This window comes from Actinia tenebrosa, unplaced genomic scaffold (genome assembly GCF_029948245.1).
Source record: "Actinia tenebrosa isolate PJP-AT-01 unplaced genomic scaffold, QUT_ActTen_1.0 PGA_scaffold1__47_contigs__length_23844297, whole genome shotgun sequence".
Classification (NCBI taxonomy): Eukaryota; Metazoa; Cnidaria; class Anthozoa; order Actiniaria; family Actiniidae; genus Actinia; species Actinia tenebrosa.
The window spans coordinates 10600251-10623697 of NW_028292578.1; the positions used below are offsets into that span (position 1 = coordinate 10600251).

At 37.2% G+C, this 23447-nt stretch overlaps 3 protein-coding genes across 7 annotated transcripts in view; 1 reads left to right on the forward strand and 2 right to left on the reverse strand.

Annotated features, from left to right (window-relative positions):
- The window catches only part of LOC116295794 (helicase POLQ-like), a 29690-nt gene extending 13791 nt beyond the window's left edge, over positions 1 to 15899 (reverse strand). Inside the window, exons 1-7 of one of the 4 annotated variants that reach the window (XM_031703724.2) lie at positions 15100 to 15892; positions 14902 to 15012; positions 11127 to 11305; positions 9241 to 9369; positions 8487 to 8558; positions 7212 to 7287; positions 2704 to 2801 (exon numbers count right to left, since the gene is read on the reverse strand). In XM_031703724.2, coding sequence (XP_031559584.2) covers positions 2704 to 2801; positions 7212 to 7287; positions 8487 to 8558; positions 9241 to 9369; positions 11127 to 11305; positions 14902 to 15012; positions 15100 to 15505 — 1071 coding nt within the window. In that variant the 5' untranslated portion in view covers positions 15506 to 15892. Of the gene's footprint in view, positions 1 to 2703; positions 2802 to 7211; positions 7288 to 8486; positions 8559 to 9240; positions 9370 to 11126; positions 11306 to 11457; positions 11810 to 14901 lie in introns of those variants that run through there. The other 3 variants (XM_031703723.2, XM_031703725.2, XM_089033184.1) reach the window with 3 other exon arrangements.
- On the forward strand, positions 3383 to 6794 carry LOC148909842 (uncharacterized). Its single transcript, XM_089032913.1, has one exon. The coding sequence runs from the start codon at positions 3508 to 3510 to the stop codon at positions 5503 to 5505; it is 1998 nt and encodes a 665-aa protein (XP_088889039.1). The 5' UTR covers positions 3383 to 3507; the 3' UTR covers positions 5506 to 6794.
- Positions 15900 to 18071: 2172 nt separating the features above from the next.
- LOC116295762 (uncharacterized) lies at positions 18072 to 23394 on the reverse strand. 2 transcript variants are annotated; one of them, XM_031703677.2, is made up of 2 exons: positions 21874 to 23394; positions 18072 to 19589 (listed from the first exon to the last, which is right to left on the reverse strand). In XM_031703677.2, the coding sequence occupies exon 2, from the start codon at positions 19564 to 19566 to the stop codon at positions 18337 to 18339; it is 1230 nt and encodes a 409-aa protein (XP_031559537.1). In that variant the 5' UTR covers positions 19567 to 19589; positions 21874 to 23394; the 3' UTR covers positions 18072 to 18336. The 2 variants fall into 2 exon arrangements, with proteins under 2 accessions (XP_031559537.1, XP_031559538.1); XM_031703678.2 differs by lacking the exon at positions 21874 to 23394 and adding an exon at positions 21609 to 21862.
- Positions 23395 to 23447: the final 53 nt, after the last annotated feature.

The window sequence follows — 23447 nt, forward strand, 5'->3', positions numbered from 1 at the left end:
CCAATGTGAAAGCCTTGTATGCTTTGAAAGCCTTGTATGCCAGTGGGAAAGCCTTGTATGCCAGTGTGAAAGCCTTGTATGCCTTGAAAGCCTTGTATGCCAGTGTGAAAGCCTTGTATGCCAGTGTGAAAGCCTTGTATGCCAGTGTGAAAGCCTTGTATGCCAATGTGAAAGCCTTGTATGCCTTGAAAGCCTTGTATGCCAGTGTGAAAGCCTTGTATGCCAGTGTGAAAGCCTTGTATGCCAGTGTGAAAGCCTTGTATGCCAGTGTGAAAGCCTTGTATGCCAGTGTGAAAGCCTTGTATGCCAGTGTGAAAGCCTTGTATGCCAGTGTGAAAGCCTTGTATGCCATGTGAAAGCCTTGTATGCCAGTGTGAAAGCCTTGTATGCCAGTGTGAAAGCCTTGTATGCCAGTGTGAAAGCCTTGTATGCCAAGTGTGAAAGCCTTGTATGCCGTGTGAAAGCCTTGTATGCCAGTGTGAAAGCCTTGTATGCCAGTGTGAAAGCCTTGTATGCCAGTGTGAAAGCCTTGTATGCCAGTGTGAAAGCCTTGTATGCCAGTGTGAAAGCCTTGTATTGCCAGTGTGAAAGCCTTGTATGCCAGTGTGAAAGCCTTGTATGCCAGTGTGAAAGCCTTGTATGCCTTGAAAGCCTTGTATGCCAGTGTGAAAGCCTTGTATGCCAGTGTGAAAGCCTTGTATGCCATGTGAAAGCCTTGTATGCTTTGAAAGCCTTGTATGCCAGTGGGAAAGCCTTGTATGCCAGTGTGAAAGCCTTGTATGCCTTGAAAGCCTTGTATGCCAGTGTGAAAGCCTTGTATGCCAGTGTGAAAGCCTTGTATGCCAGTGTGAAAGCCTTGTATGCCAGTGTGAAAGCCTTGTATGCCAATGTGAAAGCCTTGTATGCCTTGAAAGCCTTGTATGCCAGTGTGAAAGCCTTGTATGCCAGTGTGAAAGCCTTGTATGCCAGTGTGAAAGCCTTGTATGCCAGTGTGAAAGCCTTGTATGCCAGTGTGAAAGCCTTGTATGCCAGTGTGAAAGCCTTGTATGCCAGTGTGAAAGCCTTGTATGCCAGTGTGAAAGCCTTGTATGCCAGTGTGAAAGCCTTGTATGCCAGTGTGAAAGCCTTGTATGCCAGTGTGAAAGCCTTGTATGCCAGTGTGAAAGCCTTGTATGCCTATGCCTTTGTTCAAAAAAATGCCTTGTTCAACAAAGTAATCAATCCTTAAATATGCATTGCACATCTCCACCGAGATGTTTGTCGCCATTGACATTTTGCAGTGGACATGATAAGTTGCCATGGTCACGACCATCCGTCGTACCCTGGCACTCAATCCAAACTTATCACTACGATGGGTTTTAATACACAATATGTTACTGTGCTCTAGAAGCATTTATCTCAATAAAAGACAAACAAAGGAATCACGATATTTAGTGTAAGAGTTACATTAAATAACTACTTTTCCAGTTGCTTGTTACATTATATTTTGCTTCATCCAATACGGCAACTTATGTTTTGTGTTTGTCACCTCGGTTAGTACTGCCGAAAACGATCTTTTTGTGTAGGTCTACCGCGAACGGCGTGTGCGTTTCTATGTGACACGAGCGTATTAGACATAATTCGTTTTAAGGCTTTCTTTACACTCCCGGTTGGCTTTACACGTAATTTTGCCCCCATGCTACAAGGTCTTCCAAGGCCGACTACGCATTGCCTTGTGCTGTAGCCCTTGTGCTGAGTAATAACCATGCGATTAGAGCCTTCGATGATTTAGCACATCGAATCAGGATAGCATGCGCACTAGCAATAATACGTTCATCAATCGGCAACTGCTCGGCAAATATTCGTAGGCCTGAGCCTTCAATGCATCACAGCGGCACAAGACGCATGCGACATAGTGGTCGATTGCAGATTTAGCGACTAGGAAGAAAAACGGCTTGCATTTTATAAATAAGGCCGAGTAAAAATGCTGTCGCTGAGTAGTAGGAAAAGGAGAGTTTGAAGCCACTTTCTCGAGATTGTCCACGTGATCAGCTCGTGACCAAATTCCTGGAAATCAAGAACTGACATTATTCCCAGAAATCACGTGATCAGCTCGTGATATCAAATCAAAGATGGTGGACCAAATTCTGAGAACTGCTGACGTGTGCAAATTCTGAGAAATCAGTCAGGGAAAAAAATTTTGTATTATAGGCTAAAAACGAACAAGCTGTAGAAGCTGGATTTTTTGGTTGTCTGCGAGCTGATCACATGGACAATCTCGAGAAAGTGGCTTAGAACTCTCCTTTTCCTACTACTTGGGCATGAGGGCAAAACAATTGTCATCTCACTCGGGACCCGATTTAGGGGGGAGGGGTGGTGTTACCCGGTACTCACCACCTCTGGAAGTGAAATCTTAGATTTTGCCCCCAAATATCTCCAAAACTAAAAGCCAAACCATAGAAATGAATGGACTGTCTGTCTGCATGTATGCTAAAAAACGTATTTGTGTATAGAAATTGCCACTACAGACCGCCAGTATCGAGCATTTGAACAGGTCTCTGAGGAAGGACTAGGGGGTATGTACCGGTACCCACCACCTTAATTCATAAAATCGGGTCCCTATTTTGGACCATTGTTTTGACTTCACCCCTTGCTGAATAAAGTTCTGCTATTTTTTCATAGAAATAAAAATACAAAGAATTTGTAAATTGAGCAGATTCTTACCGGTCTGAAGTCGTTTGCATACACCTCTGCCCGTAGAAATTGTTGTAATTCTTTAATATTACTCAAGGTTGCACTCATTCCAATTATCTGTGCCTGACCTTTAAAAACACATTAAAAAGTACGGTAATTAAAATAAATAATATCATTGTCTTGGGGAAGCAAACTGTTCTCATCAAGGCAGCGTTTTATATAGTGATTTGTTCCACCAAAAATATAAAAAAATAGTGACTTCAAATACGAGAGAAAAGCAAATTTGCAAACTTGTAATAGTCAATTAGATGCAAAAGAAAACAATGGAATTCTGGTCTACTATAGTGATTCCCGCCAAGGGCATTTGATATTTTTCCCTTATTCTCTATTTCATTATAAGTCTAATATCGTTTTCACGGGTTAAATGCCTTCAATCTATCACCTTCTCTACATATTAAAAGATAATTATCATTATTATTATTAGTAGTAGTATTATCATTTTTATTATCTATACGTCATATATATCTATATAGATACCAAATACAATTTTTCTCTTCCTAAACTAAATTATTATTATTATTATTAAATTATTAAAATTATCATTATTATTGCTTTTTTTTTTTTTTTTTTTTTTTTTTTTTTTTAAATCATTTTTATCATTATTATTATTATTATTATTATTATTATTATTATTTCATTTATCGTTTGGAGGCAGTGCAGGAAGGACGTCCCGTTGGAGCTCCTACAAAGGAGCCATATTTCTTCAATTAAAACATAATGAATCTAAACTAAACTATCCAAGCCGTAATACTTTATTTTGGAGAAGCTGGAAAGATGATAAATAACCAAGATGACCTTATTTCTGCGAATGACAGCCAAACTGAGCGTAAGCGAGGAAGACCTAGAAAACCTGTCAATGAGAAGTCAACGATCACGCAAGTGGAACCGAGAAAACGAGGTCGACCTAAAGGATCCAAAAATAAAAACCCAAAGGAAAAGCAAGCTGCATCAAATAGACTAAATTCTTCAGCAGTTGATATCTCAATTTTACAAGAAAATTCTATAGAATACGAGAACGAAATTAAATATGTATCTAGTCAACCGAATCCATCAACGAATTTGAATATTACAAACATTAATCTTCTCCCAAGAGATAACGCTGAATGGATCGATAAGATCGATAAGAATACATGTACATCTATTTCAATTAGTGATTGTTCTTCTGAAAGCGTGAGTAAGCCTGGTAATCTTCCATTATATACAAACGTTAACAAACCAACTATAATCTGCTGGGGTAAAAATTTAGAAGGCGTGGAAATTAATATTCCTACCATGGCCATACTAGAAGCTTACAACGAAATAACAACTTGGAGGAGAAATGTCTTTTTAGTTCCTTATGGGAGAACTGGTAGAGATTTTATCGATCAAATAACTTTACACATAGATGATTGGAATGCGTGCTCTGACAAACAGCATATTGCCTTAAAAGCTGCCTTTGTTCTGTTGGCTGTGGGTCTCCAAAAGCCAAATAAAAAGTCTAAAGCTAAAGAAAACCAGCGCATTCTGGCGAAACGTCTCGCACTCTGGAAGGTCGGTGAGCTCAATCAATTAATTCGCGAGGGGAGGATAATTCAAAGTCGCATGAAGAAACACAAGACCACATGTCCACCTGATCAATCAAAAGTCTTTGCAAAACTTGTGATGGAAGGACAAATTAACTCAGCATTGCGCTTCTTAAATGAATCAACAAACGGAGGCATATTACCACTTACAGATGACGTCATGACTCAACTCAAGGAGAAGCATCCTGAACCACAGCCAACGAAATTGGGATCATTGCTATTCGGCCCAATTGATGATGAGATACCCGAGTCAATTTATAGTGAGATAGACGGTGATATGATCAGACAAGCAGCCCTGAGAACTAAAGGCTCGGGTGGCCCTTCAGGTATTGACGCTAATGGCTTCAGAAGAATTCTTGCCTGTAAGTCATTCAAGCAATCCTCCTCAAAGCTTTGTGAAGCACTAGCCACAATGACAAAGATCCTCTGTACAACATATGTAGATCCCACCACCATAGAGGCATTAGTTGCAAGTCGTTTGATACCGCTTGACAAAGGTGAAGGCAGCGTAAGACCCATTGGAGTTGGAGAGGTAATCAGAAGAATCATTGGAAAGTGCGTAATGAATGTGTCAAAGGATGACGTCATCGAGACCAGTGGCTCTCTCCAATTGTGTGCAGGCCAGAGATCAGGGAATGAAGCTGCAGTTCACGCAATGAATACTATCTTTGCTGCAGATAACACAGATGCCGTACTTCTTATTGATGCATCAAATGCTTTCAACTCACTAAACAGAGCTGCTGCTTTGCACAACATCAGAATCCTTTGCCCTATTATTGCAGTTTATGCCATCAACTCGTACAGACAGTCAGCAAGATTATTCATCACAGGCGGGAAAGAACTCGTATCAGCTGAGGGAACAACACAAGGGGACCCACTGGCTATGGGTATGTACGCGTTGAGTACGCAGCCTCTTATTACAACATTGCAGGCTTTTTCTGACGCCAAGCAATGCTGGTTCGCTGATGACGCTAGTGGTGTAGGAAAAGCAGCGGATCTTAAAAAATGGTGGGACACTCTTAACCAGTACGGACCAGATCTTGGGTACTTCCCCAACGCAAAGAAGTGCTGGGTTATAGTAAAGCCACCAAAAGAAGAAATCGTCAGAGAAACTTTTAAGGATACACCCATTAATGTAACAGTGGAGGGGCACAAACATCTTGGTGCAGTTCTTGGTTCCAGATCGTTTCTAAACGAGTACGTCACGTAAAAGATTGACAACTGGGTGAACGAGATCACCAAATTAGCAGAATTTGCTCTATCACAGCCACAGGCCTGTTACGCTGCCTACACGTTTGGTTTAAAACATCGCTGGACGTACTTTCTTCGCACACTTCCAGATATCTCAGACCTACTGAAACCTTTAGAAGCTGCCATCTCCGACGTGTTTATACCCGCCATGACACAAAAAGATTGTGATGAAGATGATCGCAAGATTTTATCGCTACCGACACGATATGGAGGTATCGGTATTACTAACCCGTGTATTGACGCAAAGTATGAATTCTCATCGTCAGTCAAAGTAAGTGCCCCACTTGTGGAGAAGATTATCTCCCAGTCTCACGAGTTGCCAGATGAAATTGAAGTGAAAACAGCAAAGCAGAAATGTCACACTGAGAAAGAAAAAGCATCCAAAGATGCGTTTGAAAGCCTGAAGGAAAGTCTACCAAAGATTACAGCCAGATCCTTGGACTTAGCCGCAGAGAAAGGAGCATCAACCTGGTTAACTGTAATTCCTCTTAAGGAAATGGGATTCGACTTGAACAAGAGAGAATTTAGAGACGCTTTACGTCTCCGTTATAATTGGTCTTTCAGAGACATTCTATCAAAGTGCGTATGTGGTGAAGATTTCTCGGTCGATCACGCAATGATATGTAAACGTGGTGGATTCGTAATTCAACGTCACAACGAATTACGCAATCTGGAGGCTGAGCTTCTTAGCACAGTATGCAACGACGTAGAGATTGAGCCCTTGTTACAATCAATCTCAGATGAGAAACTAAGCAAAGGAGCAAACAAAGCTGCAGACGCAAGACTTGACATCCATGCACGAGGTTTCTGGGAGAAGCAACGTTCTGCCTTTTTTGACGTAAGGGTTTGTCACCCAAATGCAGATACGTACAAAGATCTAGATCTACCCAAAATCTACAAGCTACATGAAAATGACAAGAAGCGGAAATACACCGAAAGAGTAAACGAAATCGAACATGGAACATTTACTCCCCTTGTCTTTTGTACAACAGGAGGTATGAGTAAAGAATGCAAAACATATCACAGCAGGCTTGCTGAACTGATAGCCCGAAAGAAAGGTGAAGAGTACCACAAAACAATGGCATGGATTAGGGCCAAGACTTGTTTCTCTCTGTTAAGATCTGCACTTGTATGTCTACGAGGCTCAAGGACTATAAAAAGAACTTATAATGATATAAACAACATAGACTTAGACATTCAGGTTGCTGAAAGCGCCATTTTATAAATTTAGATTTTTAGCTTATTAACGTAGATTTTTTGATAAAGATACATAGTTATATATTTAATATATATTTCAATTTTCCTTAGTCAGTTTTTCTTCTTATAATTCCTTCTTCTTTGTAAGTATTATATATCAACATATTCATATTTAAATAATGGACAAATTCTATTCGTTTTTTACAATCTTGAAAAAATGTATAAATATTTAAAAATTATTAATTATTGATTAGAGATTATTGTTATTATTAATTATTGATTAAAGACTATAATTTTATATTGTTGAAGGTAGAGAATAAATCCTGAGAATAAATGTGAAAAATTAAAAAAAAAAAAAAAAAAAATTATTATTATTATCATCATTATTATTACTAAAAATATATTATGGAGAACAAATATTACATATATTATAAATAATTTCTAGTAATTAATCTTTTAAACTCTTACTTGCAGCACATAATAGTTTAGTCAAGCACATTTCAAGAGTAGCTCCACGCCTTCCTCCTTCTCCTAGCATATGTAGCTGTCAGGAAAAAAAACAATTTAATTATTTCTGCGACGAACATCGCTTTCATATGTATAAATAATAGTTTTAAAGCTTTGTCGATGATTTTGCAATTGAGTGTATTAGAATAAATTAGAGTAAATTACACTAAATGTAATACCCCATTCACACCAAGGCTTAAACATGTTTTAAAGTGGTTTAACTAAACAGGTTTGGAAAACTATCTACGAACACTGCAGAATCTTTGGTGAAATAATGCATGTAAGCTATCCTTTGTCTTGCTCTGATAATATTTTACAAAGTTTCATTATATTGTAGGTTTCTAGTTTCTCAATTTTTTTTCCTAATGAAAACACAGTTTAACTAAACACGTTTAGGTGTGAATGGAGCATAAGATTTCCGATATTATCCTGAGGATTCATATAATAAGCACCTATCAACTTTGAACCGCCCATGCCTTAAGAGATTGATCCCATTTCATAACCACTAGGAGATATGTATTACATAGAGACTAAACTACAATTTAATATTCATTTTCGAGGAAATCAGATCTCATATCACGTGATAATGACGCCACAACTATTTTAACTCTGAGTCGAAATTTAGCCCTCAAACGGATTTCTAGGGAAATGCTTTACGCTGCCTATACCTGGAGTTTCTGTCTTCCTCTGGGCGCAGTTTAATTAGAATCTATAAGATCGATTTGGAGATATATAAATTAAGAGTTATGCGAAAAGTAAACAGTGAATTTCCCTTAGGCATAATTGCCTCTTCTGAGGTATCTATTTACTTAAAAAAAACACTGCTCATTATCATGTTTCTGAAATTTTGTTGAAAAATTAGAAGGAAATCAATCAATGAGATCTTGCCAAAGATACATGTTATGTGTCTGCCATATGTTGTGTTTACACTGCAATATACGCAAAAAATTAGCTTCACTATAATAATAATAAATTAATTGATTGAACTGATCTTCTTTCTCTGATTAATCTATTGATGCTGTATTTTTTTACAGCTTTTATCGATTTTTTCGCTCGTTTGCATTATGGAGGACACTACTATGCCCTTGAATACAAAAATAATTTTAGTCCATTTTTTTCGACTCTATTTTCGCAATTTAGTTTTATTTAAATTGGGCTCCCTGTAGATAAAACGAAGCAAAGTGCAATGTTGATTATAAATTTCGGTATAAAAAAAAAGAAGGAACTTTAGCATACCTCGTCTACAACCACAAGACCAATGTCACCAATCCTCGTTTCTTCGATGAAACTATTTACAAGTCCATTGGCCTATAAAAACAAAACAATTTAACCAAAAGTTCTGAATGAGTTCAAAACAATTTAAAAGTAATTTAAGTTAGCCTGGTCCGCAGGATACTCGGGTCTGTAGACAAATCCAAAATGGGGGACTGCTTCAGAGCTACCGCACGTAGCCTCGCAAAACTCTCAGAGTTGTTTTCCAAAATATACAAATTTCTTTATTTAGAAAACTGTTTTTAGTAGCTTTTCCTTGTTTCTGTTTAACAGATTACACTTCGGAACACGTACGTATTGACCATAGACCGACCGCTCGATTTACTTCTTTAGATCCATAGACAACTTAATTCACTGAAATCGAGGTTTTAACCAGAGTGCTCTGAGCGTCTCAGAGGCAAATGTGTGACGTCATTCCAAACAGCGAAGAGAGTAGCCTGGAACGAGGCTAATTTAAGTTGTTGGGATTCCATATAAGAATAAGTATTAAAAATAAAAAGATGCTTACAGTAATGAAATAACCAAAAATAATAATAACATCACAAACGCCAGCGACAACAACAACAACAATAACAATAATAATAATAATGATAATAATAATGATAATAATAATAATAATAATGATAATAATAATAATATCAATCTCAAGTACATCCATCCATTCATTTTCTTCTGCCTTGTATTCATTTTGAAGTAACAAATACTTAGTAGCACTTACTTTTTCAATAGTTGCGATATAAAGCGTTCGTTTCTTTCTCCTTTTGCAAGGTGGAAATCTTCCCTTATTGCCTGCATATTCCTCTATAACGAAATCAAGTTCTACAGCAAGATGTGCAAGTGACTGTACCTAAGAGCAATAAAAGCAAAAGCACTTCTTATGACGATGAAAATAAGGTTGGAATACATTTTGAAACTCATGAACCATTTAATAAAAATGATGTCGACTAGTTTTCTCGACCGTTTCAACACTAGCTGGTGTCTTTAGATACCTTTAGCATCTAAACGCTAACCGCTAACCGCAATCAGACCAAGAAACGCCTGCAAACATGGATAAACACTTGTGCTTGTATTATTTCGTTTCTCATAAGGTCTTTTAAGAGTAGTTTTCAATCGGCTGATAATTGAGTTCCGCACTTTCTTGGGAAACGCATTCCATTGATATATTCATCAAGCTTCATGATCTGCTGGTCAAACAACGTAGCGTTGCTGCAAATTTTATGAGCACGATTGAACAACGCTTTGATCCAAGCAATCTTAAAGCGCCAAGGGGCAAAACTATCAAAAGAAATATATTGTTACAATATATTGTCCAGTATGCGTTTCTTTGTAGTACAGGTCTGTGATATTTCTATTTATAGACAAGTCTAGAAAATGTACATTATTATCAGGGAAACTATCAACGGTAAAACGTAGATTCTTATGAAAAGAATTGAGTATAGTTAGTACATTGTCGATATCAGAACGTTGCATTAGCACTAAAGTATCATCAACATACCTACCTTATTACATGAAATTTTCGCGACACGTTTATTTCGCGATTGCACGGTGCGCGTTTTTCGCGACACTTAAATTTTGCGATTTGGGGAAATTTTTGTATTTTGAATCACTGTAATTTCGCGTTTTTAAGTAAGGCACTATTTTATTTAACTTATCCTTGAATCAAATAGAACGACTTCATCTACAATATCGTCAAAACTAAAAAAAGATGCAGCGGCTTGTCTATATGACAACATTAACAACAAAGAAGTTCTCACAATGTCCACAAGAAATTCACGCATGTACATGTATTATTAAGTCACTGATTGACCACGATATCCAAGTTACTACACCCTCAGTTATTACCGCTTTCTCCCATCCTTTCAAGACATGAACACAGAAAGCAGTAGTGATAAGTAGAACCGAGACATTGCCCTAGAATAGTTAAAAATATGATTTTGCAAACGTTTCAGTGGTAATAAACGTATTCTTTCTTGATTATTGACATATTGTGAGGCACTTAATTTTCGCGTCATGTTATGTTCGCGACACTTAGTTTTCGCGTCTCTTTAATTTCGCGATTTTTTTTAAATCGCGAAATTAAGGTGTCGCGAAAATTTCATGTAATAAGGTAGCATAAAACTTGATAACGTTGTTATTGAAACTGAGGTATAATTTCTTTCTCAAGTCGAGACATGATAATATTTGCTAAGACCGGGCCCAACGAGGAACCCATCCAAACTCCGTCTGTTTGTTCGTATAATATGTTGTTAAAGCTGTTTAGTGCATGAATCTAGGAGGGGTCTTACTTATACAGTCCTTTGACTAAACGTTGTCGTTGATCGGATCATCCCTACGCGCCTAGACCGAAAAGGATAACGGGTAAATTACCCAGAACTTGCGTCATCCAAACTGCTCGCCAGCGTTAAATCTTCGCCGTATGCTCGAGGCCGCATGGTTTTAGCAAATTAAATGGTATCGAAAACAGCGAGCTCAAGACGTGTTAGATAACATATGCAGCAGCTAGTATCTGTGAATTAATTATCCCCATGATCCTGTTCGGTCTAGGCGAGTAGGGATGAAGCCGATCAAACGACAACGTTTAGTCAAAGGACTGTATATACTTACTTTTTCCTGAACGATAGACACAAAAGGCAGTACAAACATAACATCTTTCTTATTCAATAACAGCTCTCTCATCATTAAGATTTCAGAAACCAAGGTTTTTCCTCCACTTGTTGGCAAAGAATATATTAAGTTTTTCCTCTCCTTTATGGATGACAAACACAGACATGCTTTCTGCCATTCTAGGAATTACAAAGAAATAAAATCGGTGAACTACAGAATTAATTATGCTATATAAATGTGGTACTGTACATATCATCTATTAAGATCTGAGCTTGTAGTAAAAAAATACTATTAATTGAGAGCAAAATTTATAAAAACAATAATAACTTACAGTCAAACCAGCTCATGCGTTCCTATCAAGGTTCAAAGATTCAGTTTATCATCCGAAGCTTGATTTCCATCTTCCTTTTAAGTGCCCCTAATGCCTGATTACAGACCAATTTAGAACAAGTCCTCACATTGTCATAAACGCGTTTTTCAATTTTTTTTTTCGTTTCAAACGAATTCCTGATTTTTTACGCCACGAAAAGTTGGCAAAATTCTCGTGTCCACTCACTCTCGAAATTTCAGTACCGCGTTCGAGGAGCCTGAAAAATTGTATAAACTTACGTCCTCGGAGTGATGCACCAATTTTTTTGTGGGTCAAGGGTACTGTTTTTAAAAGTTTTAAGAAAGAAAAAATGCCGAAATATTGAGCTTTTACTTATTGTACGAGTGAATCCAACTTGGAAAAATTCGCAAGTCTTTCACTTTTGGACCGTATCACCCCGATGACGTAATCGCACCAGTCTCCCTTACGCGCGGTCCTCATATGAAAAGGCGCGTTTTCAAAACTCATTTAAAAATCAGGAATGCATCCAATTTTGAAAAAATTTTGGATTTTCGCATTTTCATGAATATATCTTCAACTTACATAAGGTCTGTGATTAAGCATTAGGGGCATTTTAAAGCTTGCGTTAATGAAACTAACGTTGTAAATTTCAATCCCAGTCACAGGGAGCCCGGCTTTGGGATTAGTACATGAATAAATCAATCAATAAAGTGCTTTGGGTTTCCTGTGTTGAGATTTGAAACAAGACGCTGATACGTTGAATTTCCGGTAATCGTACTACCGGTAACGTGATAGCAGATTAGCGTAACGTATCAGTGTAACGGACGCCCTAGTTACCATTTACTAGGGCGTGCGTTACACTATAAGCTGCTCTCGAGTTACTTACATTAATCTGCTATCAAGTTACCAAATCTCAACACAGGAAACCCAAAGTACTTTATTGACTTATTTATCATTGGCGTCTTGTTTCAAATCTCAACACAGGAAACCCAAAGCACTTTATTGATTTATCTATTCATGTACAGATTCCAAAGCCGGGCTCCCTGTGTCCCAGTCACATCAAAACATCAAAATGTTCATTTATGAAAGGATTTTTTGAACAAAACATTACACCAAACAAAAAACTTTAAAATGGTTGCTTAACAACTGTTACCCTGTGAGCAGAGTCTCCTTTTAACTCCTCTACTTCTCTCGCCCGTAGAGGAGTCAAAAGGAGACTCTGCTCACAGGGTAAACAACTGTAGAAATAATTTTAGCTTTACACGAATCTGTGAGGAACTAAATAAACTTTTAATCCGAGCCCTGAATTCAAATTCGCAACGTTAGTTTCATTAATGCAAGCTTCAAATCAGGATGGAAATCAAACTTCGACTAAAAAACTTAATCATTGAACCTTGATAGGAACGCATGAGCTGGTTCAGACTGTACGACTATAGTTGAGTTGAAAGCTCAGTAAATTACTTTCAAAAGTTATACTAAGTTTAAAAAGTTTATCATTTCATCTTCATTATAGATGGATTTTTGGAATTGTGCTGAATATTATGGGCAGATAGTATAACCTTTCATTTTCAATTAAGCTTCTTACATTCCCCCAATATTACTGTATTGCTTAAAGACAACCCTGGTGCATTGGTTTAAAAAGTATTTGATTACATATTGTGTAATGACTGCTTGAGAAAAGTGCACATAGTAAAAGGTTTAAAAACTTTGTTCTTGCTTGACTTATCCAGTGACCAAATGTTCTGATTTATTTTTAATATCATGAATTCATGCTCATAGGCTATAGGCAAAGGTTGGCTTTGCTTTCCAACTCGCCTGCACTTGTGATCAATGGCGCACCAATCAAACAGGTACCTACTGCTAAGGCTTTAGGTGTGGTCATTGATCAAAACCTTTTCTGGAAGGAACAAATTAACAAGCTTTCGAAAAAAAATTGCTTCCAGTATTGGGGCTTTGAAATGCGAGATTTTGTTAATTTTGAAACATTAAAAACTATTTATAATTCTCTGATTTGACCCCATGTTGACTATTGTAATTACATTTGGGGAAACTGTGGCAGGCAAGTCCTTGGCCTCCAAGCTACAAAAGCTTCAGAATCGTGCTGCTTGTGTCATTACACACTTGAGTTATGATTCTGATACTGATAGCATTTTGGAAACCCTTAACTGGCCTAAATTGAGATTCAGCGTCAAATGCATTTAGCTACAAAGGTCTATAAAACGGTACATAAATTAGCTCCTGGTTATGTTAACACCAAATTTGTAAATCCTTCTAGCCTTAAAAATTACTCTTCAAGGGACACCAATGGAAAACTTGCCCTTATTTTGGGAAGTTTAATATTAGGTTTTCAGGAGTTAAGTGCTGGAATGCAATTGACGATTCAATAAAAAAGCTTAAGACTAAAACATCATTTCGTGAAAAGCTGAGTGGTGTTTTGCTTAGCTCATATACCTCCTGTTTTTTTTCTTCTCTAATTTGCTTAAATCATATTAATTCAGATATTATATTTATATTTTTTTATTTTGTTCTAATGTTATTTGATATGTTTAAATTTTGTCTTCTCTTGTCAGTTTGTAATTGTATGTAATTTTTATATATATATTATTATTTATTCTATTTATTATTACCCTAATAAGACCCAATTTATACTATTCTTAATGCAAATAGCAGCTGTCTATCTTGGTTAGCTACTACAGTTATTATAGACAGCTTGTACCCTTAAATCTGTTTATTCTTATATTTTCAAATTAGTATCTGTATATGTAATAGGACTCCATGCTGTCTAATTAAAAACTAATTGGACGAGGAAAATTCCGAGGACTGACAAAATGGGATGAGGCCGTAGGCCGAGTCCAATTTGGCAGTCAGAGGAATTTTTCAAGTCTAATTATTTCTTGATTGGGGAGCATGAAATCCCATTACCTATTAATTATATAGCCACCTAATTAATCCCATATCAACAAAACCTGTCCAATTAAGAAAATAATTGGACAGTTACCTATATGGGATTAATGAGAAGCTGTATAATTACAATAGTAATTAGGGTACTAATAATTAAAACTGATTGATTGATTGATTGATTGGCACGGCAGGGCATATGGCATACTAATCAGATTGAGCAAGGATTAGATTTAATCTCCATCCATTCAAATAACCAAAACAAAATACGAACATGGAACGGACATGGTAACCATAAAGGTCACGACATTTCCATACCAATCACATTGCACAAAAGAAAAATTGACCGATCAAAACTCTAGAAAACATTATATTCACAACAAGACATGCACACAACACTGAGCTTTTCACAGTCATAATGATTTTAAAAAACTGCTCTATTACTGACAGACTCAGACTTCTTTTTCTTTTTTTTTTTTTTTAACTCAGACTTCTAACAGAATGACTGGATGAAAGGTTAATGACTATTTTCATATTTCCACTCACCATACAGGTCATTAATACCACGACTTTGTAGTAACATCTGCTTCAACTGGAGTGGCATCCCATAAAATGTTTCTTCTGTCATAGTCATGCATTTTGCTTTCAAAGAGGAATCTGTTTTGTCCAAAAGTTTATTAGGTCCCATTGGAATCAAATTATTATGATTATTTGTGCATTCAATCTTATTTTCTGTTGCATCACCTTGGTTTAAACTTAAATCTGCAAACAATTTGTCATCATTCCAAAAATCTGACATGCTGTCATTGTTGTCATGACACATCAAGCTTACTTGACACTGTCTTTTTTCTTCTGGAGGCATACCACCATAAGAATTACTTTGCATAGAATCATTGAACTTATGACTTGACTTTCCTTTCGGTGTTGAACTTTGCATTATGCCAAGTGATTCAATACACGGCCCTGCATTTTCCGAGTTCGTGTCACTGCACTGATTGGAAGACTTTCTTTTTTTTCGTTTATATGTAGTGTCTGACTTTCTCTTTATCTTGAACTGTTGTTTGGCGACCGGTTGCAATGAAGAATTTGCACACGCATAACGCTCATCTGGTAATTCATGTGTAGTTCTGAAAGAATCACGGCCAGCCATTGTCCCGTGTTTATCGCTTAAAAAGGGAAGACTGTACGTCGTTGTGGTGTTTGGCGGCTTGAATGCATTCGTTACAGCTTATCATGCTGAAATACTTTTCCTCCTTTCTCGTGATTACTGATATTCATTTGCATTTTAACGTTGAGAGCTGAGACGCTAAACATTTAAAGGGGCTTTCCGCAACAAATTTGCAAAAAATTCTAGCGCCTTTACCTAAATATACTAGCTTCTTCGGTATAAAAGTGGTGATGCTACTGTAGTATTATACCTCGGGCTCCCCCCGGGCGAAAAACGATACCCCAACCCAGCGGTATTTCAAATCTAATTACCATTTAGTACACACAGGGCACCCACGTAGTCAACGACTTCACGGCCTGTCATTTCCATCAGAGAATTTTGTACACGTGTGAATCGTACAGGAATGATCGACAGAATTAATACCCTTTAGTACAATTAATTTATTGATCTATTTAGATATCTGAAACAGGTTAAACTCACAAGGTTTTTAAAATGAAAACCGCAAGACCAAAGGCTCCTTTCGCAAGACTGTAGTGTGATAGTGTAGTTGCCTACAAGCTGTTGGAAAAAACGTATGTGATTATCAAATACGAGTGCGAGTGTTTCATCAGGAGATCCAATACCGACAAACTGATGAAAAACTGTTTTGAGGTAACTCCCTCCGGTTATTACGATGATTGTAATAAATTTTTCAATATATACGTCAATTATGCCATCGAACTTAATAAGACCAACTCTTAAGAAGCAAAATATGTCACCAGAGGAGTTCTCCAGTTTCACTCGGGCCTGTTTCAAATTTTTCGATTTATCTCAAAAGTTATCGAGAAAGCTGTTGCTGCTCAGTTGATAGAGCATCTTGAAAATAATGACTTAATGACTTTTCCAATCTGCATACAAAAAACACCATAGTGTTGATCAAGACTGCTTTGTTAAGGGTGGATAATGATATATAAAAAGCGATTGATGAGCAGCGCTTTTTTATATAAGTATTCTTCGTTTCACGTTACGTCATCGCGGCCATGTTGGTACCATTTAACAAAAGATTTCTCATTAGTATCTATTGTTAACGGCACCACAATGGCCGCCATGTTTTTGTCTTTTAACTCTCTTGGGAATGCTTGCAACCCATCAATTGCTGGAGGTCTCTGCGGTTTTTGATATCGTTAATCATGCATTCAAGTTTTGGTGCGAGTGGATTTACCACAGGGAGCCCAATTTAGATTGAAGTGAATGGTGAAAATAAAATCGGAAAAATTAAACAATTAATTTTTTTTTTAAATTGGAGTTCAAGATATTGTCCTCCGTAATGCGAAAGAGTAAAAACATTTTTTTTTTTTTTGCGTGCGCCTTTGTTTTCCTATATATTCCCCTATGCATTAAACACATTTAATAATGAGGTCAGCATGACCTCGAAACGTCGTTCTTATATTATTAATAAATAAAGGGTGAAAAAAAACAAAAACTAACACTGTAAAGATTTTAAGGAAGCCATCATAAAAACGTGTACGTGTAATAACAACAAACGCATAGCAAAACTGCAGACGTAAAACACAAAAGTCATGAATAATGCAATTAAACCAAACATTCAACTAAGAAATTCAACGATAAAAAACTATATTTCAAAAACATTTTAATAAAAGACGACGTTCACGTAACGTCATTATCAAGTCAAATAAAAATGAGAAGATACGAACTAGTAAGTAGTAAGTCGCTACTTATACGTAAACCAAACATATCATGGCAAACAACAACTTGCCGTGAAAAGATTTTCAACGAAGCCAGCATAATAAAGTACACATAAGAATAGGAAAGTACAGGGAAATCTGAAACTGTCCAACAGACCAAATAGTTAAACGCGCACACGAACAGAACTTGGCACGTAGACGAACAAATTCGGGGCTGGTAGCTCTTGTCGGCCTGCTGAGTTCACAATATCCTTCACTGGTACGGCTGGAGGTTGAGGAACTTGCTCGGCTTGTTCTGCGCATATCTAGCACCGATGCGAACTGCTTTTGCAAAATGGCCCCGAACGTTGTATATTTCACTGTTTATATACCCATGTAGTGTAAGGATAAGCGGAGCGTTAAAAAACCCACTACTAGTTTCTAGTATCCCACCACATCACACGTTTCACCGCCTACCTAATTAGCGCCCTGCGTCAGAATGACTCCAATCGCGCGATCGCGCAAAACTTTTCACTTAGTTGTTCTTCCTAGGGCGTTTTCTTTCTTTTATTTTTACTTTTATCGTAACTTTGCATTCCCTTATGGTCTGCCTTTGCCGGTATTCTTGGCTTTCACGTGATGAAATGAAAAAAGTAAAATCCAAAGTATTCACTCCAAGAAACTGTTTGCGAATATTTTGTTCACACTAAAAAAGAAGAGCTGTACCAAAATAATTTTGTATTATCGATGTTTGGTTTTAGATTTGTCACGAGTCAAATTCTGTAACGCAATCGTTGTCACGCATTTTCAAAGCATTAGAAATAGGGAAATTCGATTGAAATAATGCGTTTTTATTTTAGTAGATGATTGTTAACTTTATTTCGATTATTGATTATTAACATTAACATTTTGAAGTGGGTGCAATAGAAACATGATTTTTAACTTTCTTGATTTGGCCGCATCTTTCGTGCCCCTCAATGGGACACAAAGATGGCGGACCCTGTACACTAAATTATGAGTATAGTCATTCGCTCGTATCTCCGTTTCTAAATATTCTCTTAGCTACAATTTTGGCTGGGATATATAGTTTTAGTTGCTCCTTCGGTCTGTGGAGGTTATATATATATATTTTACATGAGGCAGGTAAAATCAGACGTAAAACTCAATACATCCCATATCTTCACAGCTTTTTGCTGCTCCTTGTGGGAAATAGCTTACCTCATCTACAGTTGGTGAATGAGTGCCAACAAAACAATACCCAAGGTGATTTATTACTTTTGATACGTCATCTTCCAGTATGTTCACCCAATACTCCTTTTTACAGACAGCGCAACTGTAACACGCTAATTGATCATTTTGACATAATCTTGCTATAGCATTGATAGGATGTGTAACTTTGCAGCCCATCCTTCCAGTGAATGGGTTATACTCATTGTGGCAGCGAACACAGTGTATTGTGTCAAGAGGGTATATTTTTGTAGGAAATAATTTTCCTAAAGTTAGAATCGTTCGAGCATCTTTCTTTTCCAGCTGATGCAGCAGTAAAGAACGTAAGAGGAAGGGATCTATGTTCTTAAGGACACTCTGCAGTCTTATGCATTCAGAAATTAGTTCAGTTTTCGGGTCTAAACGTTCAATGGGTTTTTTCGAACTACCGGCACTTAAAGAACCATAGCTTTGCCCTGGTACCTTAACTGGGTTTTGCATTTCGTTTGATAAATTTCTCTCACAAGGCCATACACTTGGCGTATCTCTGTTAAAAGTCTCTGAGAAGGTAACCTTTTTCTCGTGCTTCGGTCTTTCCTCGGTGTTCAAGGGCAGGCCAGTAAAAAATTCAGTGCTACTGTTTTCAGAGCTGGAGTCTGCGGTGTTTATAATGCCTGAATTGACAGAACTCGAAAAGGAACTGTTTCTTTCTTTATCTGAACCGGAGCTGTACAGGACATAATTCGATTCTACGATTTTTATAGGATCTTGTAAGTTAGATGTAATTGTGCAGTTCCTATCACTATTTGCATGCTTCTTATTCTTACTTGAACATCGTGAAGTGTATGAAAGACCCTTACTTGTTTCATAATGGTTTTGGTTTTTGATTGAAAGTAAGCTAGGTTGATCCTCTTGCAAAGACGACAACGGAAGTCTATTGCTTTCTTGAAAAGCGCTTTCTCTTTCAGCATAAGATTTCTTATTTCCTACGTTTAAACGAAAATCCTCAACGTTACAAATGTCACACATAGAACAAGTACCACAGGAAGAACAGCTACAGCTGTCCGAGGTTTCACTCCAGCTATTATCGTCTTCTACATATTGTAGTTGATCACCCGAAGCAGTACTTGAAAGGTCTTGATTAGAACTGCTTAAGTCAATCGTTCCATTCATATTTAGTCCTTAGAGATAGTGTCCTGTAAAAATATGAGTAAACAAAAGCAGAAAATTTTTTAAATGTGTGGCTGGGAATGCCGCGTAAACGAATGGATCAGTACTTGGATGCCAACGATGGTTGGATGAATGTACGCATTGTTTTTCTCGACACTGAGACTGCTCATTTACAGGGCTGCATCGAAGCTGACCTCCTCGGGTTATATGGACTCCTTAAATAAATTAATACTTAATAAATTCTTTACGTTTTCATTCTCACTTTTTGTATAACAAGAAAAACAATTGCGTGTAATGCGTGGGACTGACAAGTGTGCAATACCAAGAAAAATGCGACTGACCATAGTTAATAGAGTCAGAGAATTATATATTTTTGTAGCATAGAGACTACCGGTGAAATGTCAAGTTTAATTTCAAACTTTATCGACCATACTCGCGGTGACACTAATGTAGAACTTGAGCAAGGAATTTAGCGGCGGTTTCTGAAAAAATAACTAGTCAATCCAATGTTTTACACTTCACTTATCAACAGCTTCTAAAAATTTCCGTTCGCAGTCCGCATTAGCTTCTACGATATCAAGTATTGCTTCCAAATCGTCTCCAAATACGAATGCTTCAGTGTCATCCACCATATTTGTTTTGATTGTGTGCACGGTCAGTGTCACGTGATGGTACTGTTCAACATCAAATGCGAAAGAATAGGTCGGTCCTTTGAAGTTTGCCGGGTTTCCTAACCATTCCCCTCTATTAACTATGGACTGACACATAAACTGAGCTAGGGTTACCGACTGGTGCCTTTGAGGTCGGCTGACTAGTAAGTTGTTTCTAAGAAAAACAGGGTCGACATTTCTAATTAATGAATTTGATTAATATCTATAGCATACTATTCCTGTAACATTAGTATATACGACGAAGATGCACCACATGTTAAAGAAAGAAAATTCTGTGATCCGCAACCGAGACGTTTCAGGGATTGCCTTTCATCCCCTCTTCATTTCCTTTTTATTTTACTTTACTTTCTTTCAGAGAAAGCATCACTAACAGGGTGATGCAACATTCGCTTTCGGTTTCAGGGATTGCCTTTCATCCCCTCTTCATTTCCTTTTTATTTTACTTTACTTTCTTTCAGAGAAAGCATCACTAACAGGGTGATGCAACATTCGCTTTCGGTTGAAAACAATCACTGAGCTAAACTCAAAATTGACCTCATGATGCATGTCGGGTGGCATGACACACTACAATTTATGTTTTATTAAGTGATTCATAATTTATCCAGCTTCCACATTTCATTTCTTTTCCATTTCCATAAGTGAACACGAATAAACTCTATACGATCATTTTACTAAGACACAGCAAAAAAGACACGAAACTGGATCTCCCCAATAGCTCAAAATAGTATTTTCTTGCCGTGATAGACAATTAGCGGTTGACGATATAAGTCCGACAAGTGAATAAACAAATGGAAAAGCTATTAAGGTTGCTCAAAGGTTTATGCGGTCACGTTCACCCCAAAAGTGATGTTGTTTCTTTTTATGGTATCTTAGTCTTAATTTTAGATTTCGATCATGTAGAAAACTAGCTACACAGGAGTTAAATATGGTTTAAAATGATTAAGAACGTATAATAAAAAAGGTACCTTACACTAGCATATATTCCTCATATATTCCTCTTTTACTCCGACGAAGGACTAGCGTCCGAAACGTCAGTAAGTTTTTTCATCTTTTCACGGTGTATAATTTACCTTTTCATCATTACTGTTTCATTAGAAACACCGACGCAGCTCACACTAGTTTTTAGCTAGTTATATCTTTTCCTAGCATATACTAATTAGGTACATTTGATCATGTATCATACGTATAGCCAATCAAGGAGAACAAATGCAATTATGTCTTTTAGCTTTACTAGAGATTTCCTAAGCTTACTCGATACTTATATACCTATAGTAGCGTCTATATAAAACATCTTCAATTCTATGGTAGTACTACTGGTCCTTTGTGTCGAGCACAAAACATTGAACTTTGACTTTATTTATCAAAATAACTTACCAAACGAAAAGTAGCAAAAGTAACTCTTGTTCTTTGATCGTACTTTATAATTCAGTATTATGCCTCTAGATAAACTGCGTCTTGCATGTTGTAAGCATGATGTGAGCGTCTTACGTTTAGTTCTTTGGTTCTTTAGTCTTTTAGATATATATTCGGAGTTAACAGGAAATTAGCGAAGCAAATTTTCTCATCGGTATATGTAGGAGTTCATTGACTGAGTACATCTTTTATAATAACCACAAAACTCTAGCTTGTACAGACATACCTTTTTTTCACTTATTATGCCATTACCTATCAGTAGATAGTAATAATATCTTGGATGAGGGCACAAATACAGACTGATATGCACGGCAAATCCGGCACAGAGTTCTGAGCAATTATGAAACGTGTTACATTCATTAACAGCGTCATTGCATTTTCAAGACAGTTCAATTATTTTTAAAGCAACTTTTCCAGATGTCTGCCTACCCGTACGTCCGTCATCATCGTCGGCTCAGACAAGTATCCAATCAACTATATACCCACTCATGTTAGTTTACCAGCAACTTGGAAAGCTTTTTTTCCTTCCTTTTGCGTTGTCATGAAATATTTAAAATCAGTGTGAATAATTTATTTTATGAAATAAATTTTAAAAACGAATGAAGAAGTGCGTTGGTTTTCTCCCTGAACCGACTTCTCTCATGTTCGGCCAAATCCCGCGTTTGCACAGCACGCTCGCGCGTTTTCTATTGCCTCAATATAAGTAGTGTATATTATTCATTAACTTTGAGATCTGTGAACAAATATTAGTTTATCAATTGCTGTAAGGTCGCTTTTTATTCTAAATATGTTCAGTTTTTTCTAAGACGGTTTTAATAAGGGACAATAAGCTATGTTAATTAATAGACCCTTTTCGATTTCCAAATTACCGCTGTGTTTCTTAATAAACAAGTTTTTCCTACGGAACTGAATGACCATTCTCATGGCAAAATATTCGAAACATTTGCATAGTACGTCGTCTTATTTACCACAATATTACGTCAACAGTTGCTTCAAATCAGTGTCATGTACTCACGAGGCGTAGTCAAGTGTATACATATCTAATTTTGACCAACTGTTGAATTCATATCGTGGTATACGTAATATATAAAAAGATGACATACCACAAAAAACCATCGGAAATTTGTTTTCACTACTGCAAAAGAAAAACACATGGTTTCTAGCGCGCTGGCTCCGTGAGAGAGCGATTTGTAATCATCTTGACGTTATTTTAGTGTCTAGTCGTTTTAACACTGTCGCACATAGCTAATTGGGGACAGTTTTCACTTACACACACTACCCACTACATTCAATATTCTATGCGCACAATGCTCAATTCACATGTTGATTTTTACGGAGCGGAAACTGGAGAACCCGGAGAAAACCCTTGTAGCATAGGAGAGAACAACACATCAAACAAACTCAATTCACATGTGGCGGCCGCAGGGCTCGAACCAGCGACCCGGCTCGTTGGACTCACACTCACAACGGTGAAAGACGTATGACGCGTGCTGCCCTGGTATGTCCTCTTATTTACTAAAAAGTGGCATTTCGACCAATCAGAGCGCGCGATTAATAATAATTATGAAATAACTGTTATGAATGTCGCGTTCTGATTGGTTTGGAAAGCGTGCTTTATGAGAGCACATTGCACGCGCGCGCATTTTCCGTTGCGTCATTCCTATCTATTATTGTAATTTGTATTTTATAAAAGAAATAAAAAACTTGCTTGCTGTGCTGTGTGCAGTCATAAAGCACTTGGGGATTGGCTACGCGTCATGCTTCTCCTAAAATTCTCTCGTGTTCTGCCAACCCCCGCAT

Excerpts from the sequence above, each read along its gene's own strand:
- LOC116295762 (XM_031703677.2), bottom strand. The coding sequence starts at position 19,566 with ATGAATGGAACGATTGACTTAAGCAGTTCTAATCAAGACCTTTCAAGT.
- LOC148909842 (XM_089032913.1), top strand. The coding sequence starts at position 3,508 with ATGATAAATAACCAAGATGACCTTATTTCTGCGAATGACAGCCAAACT.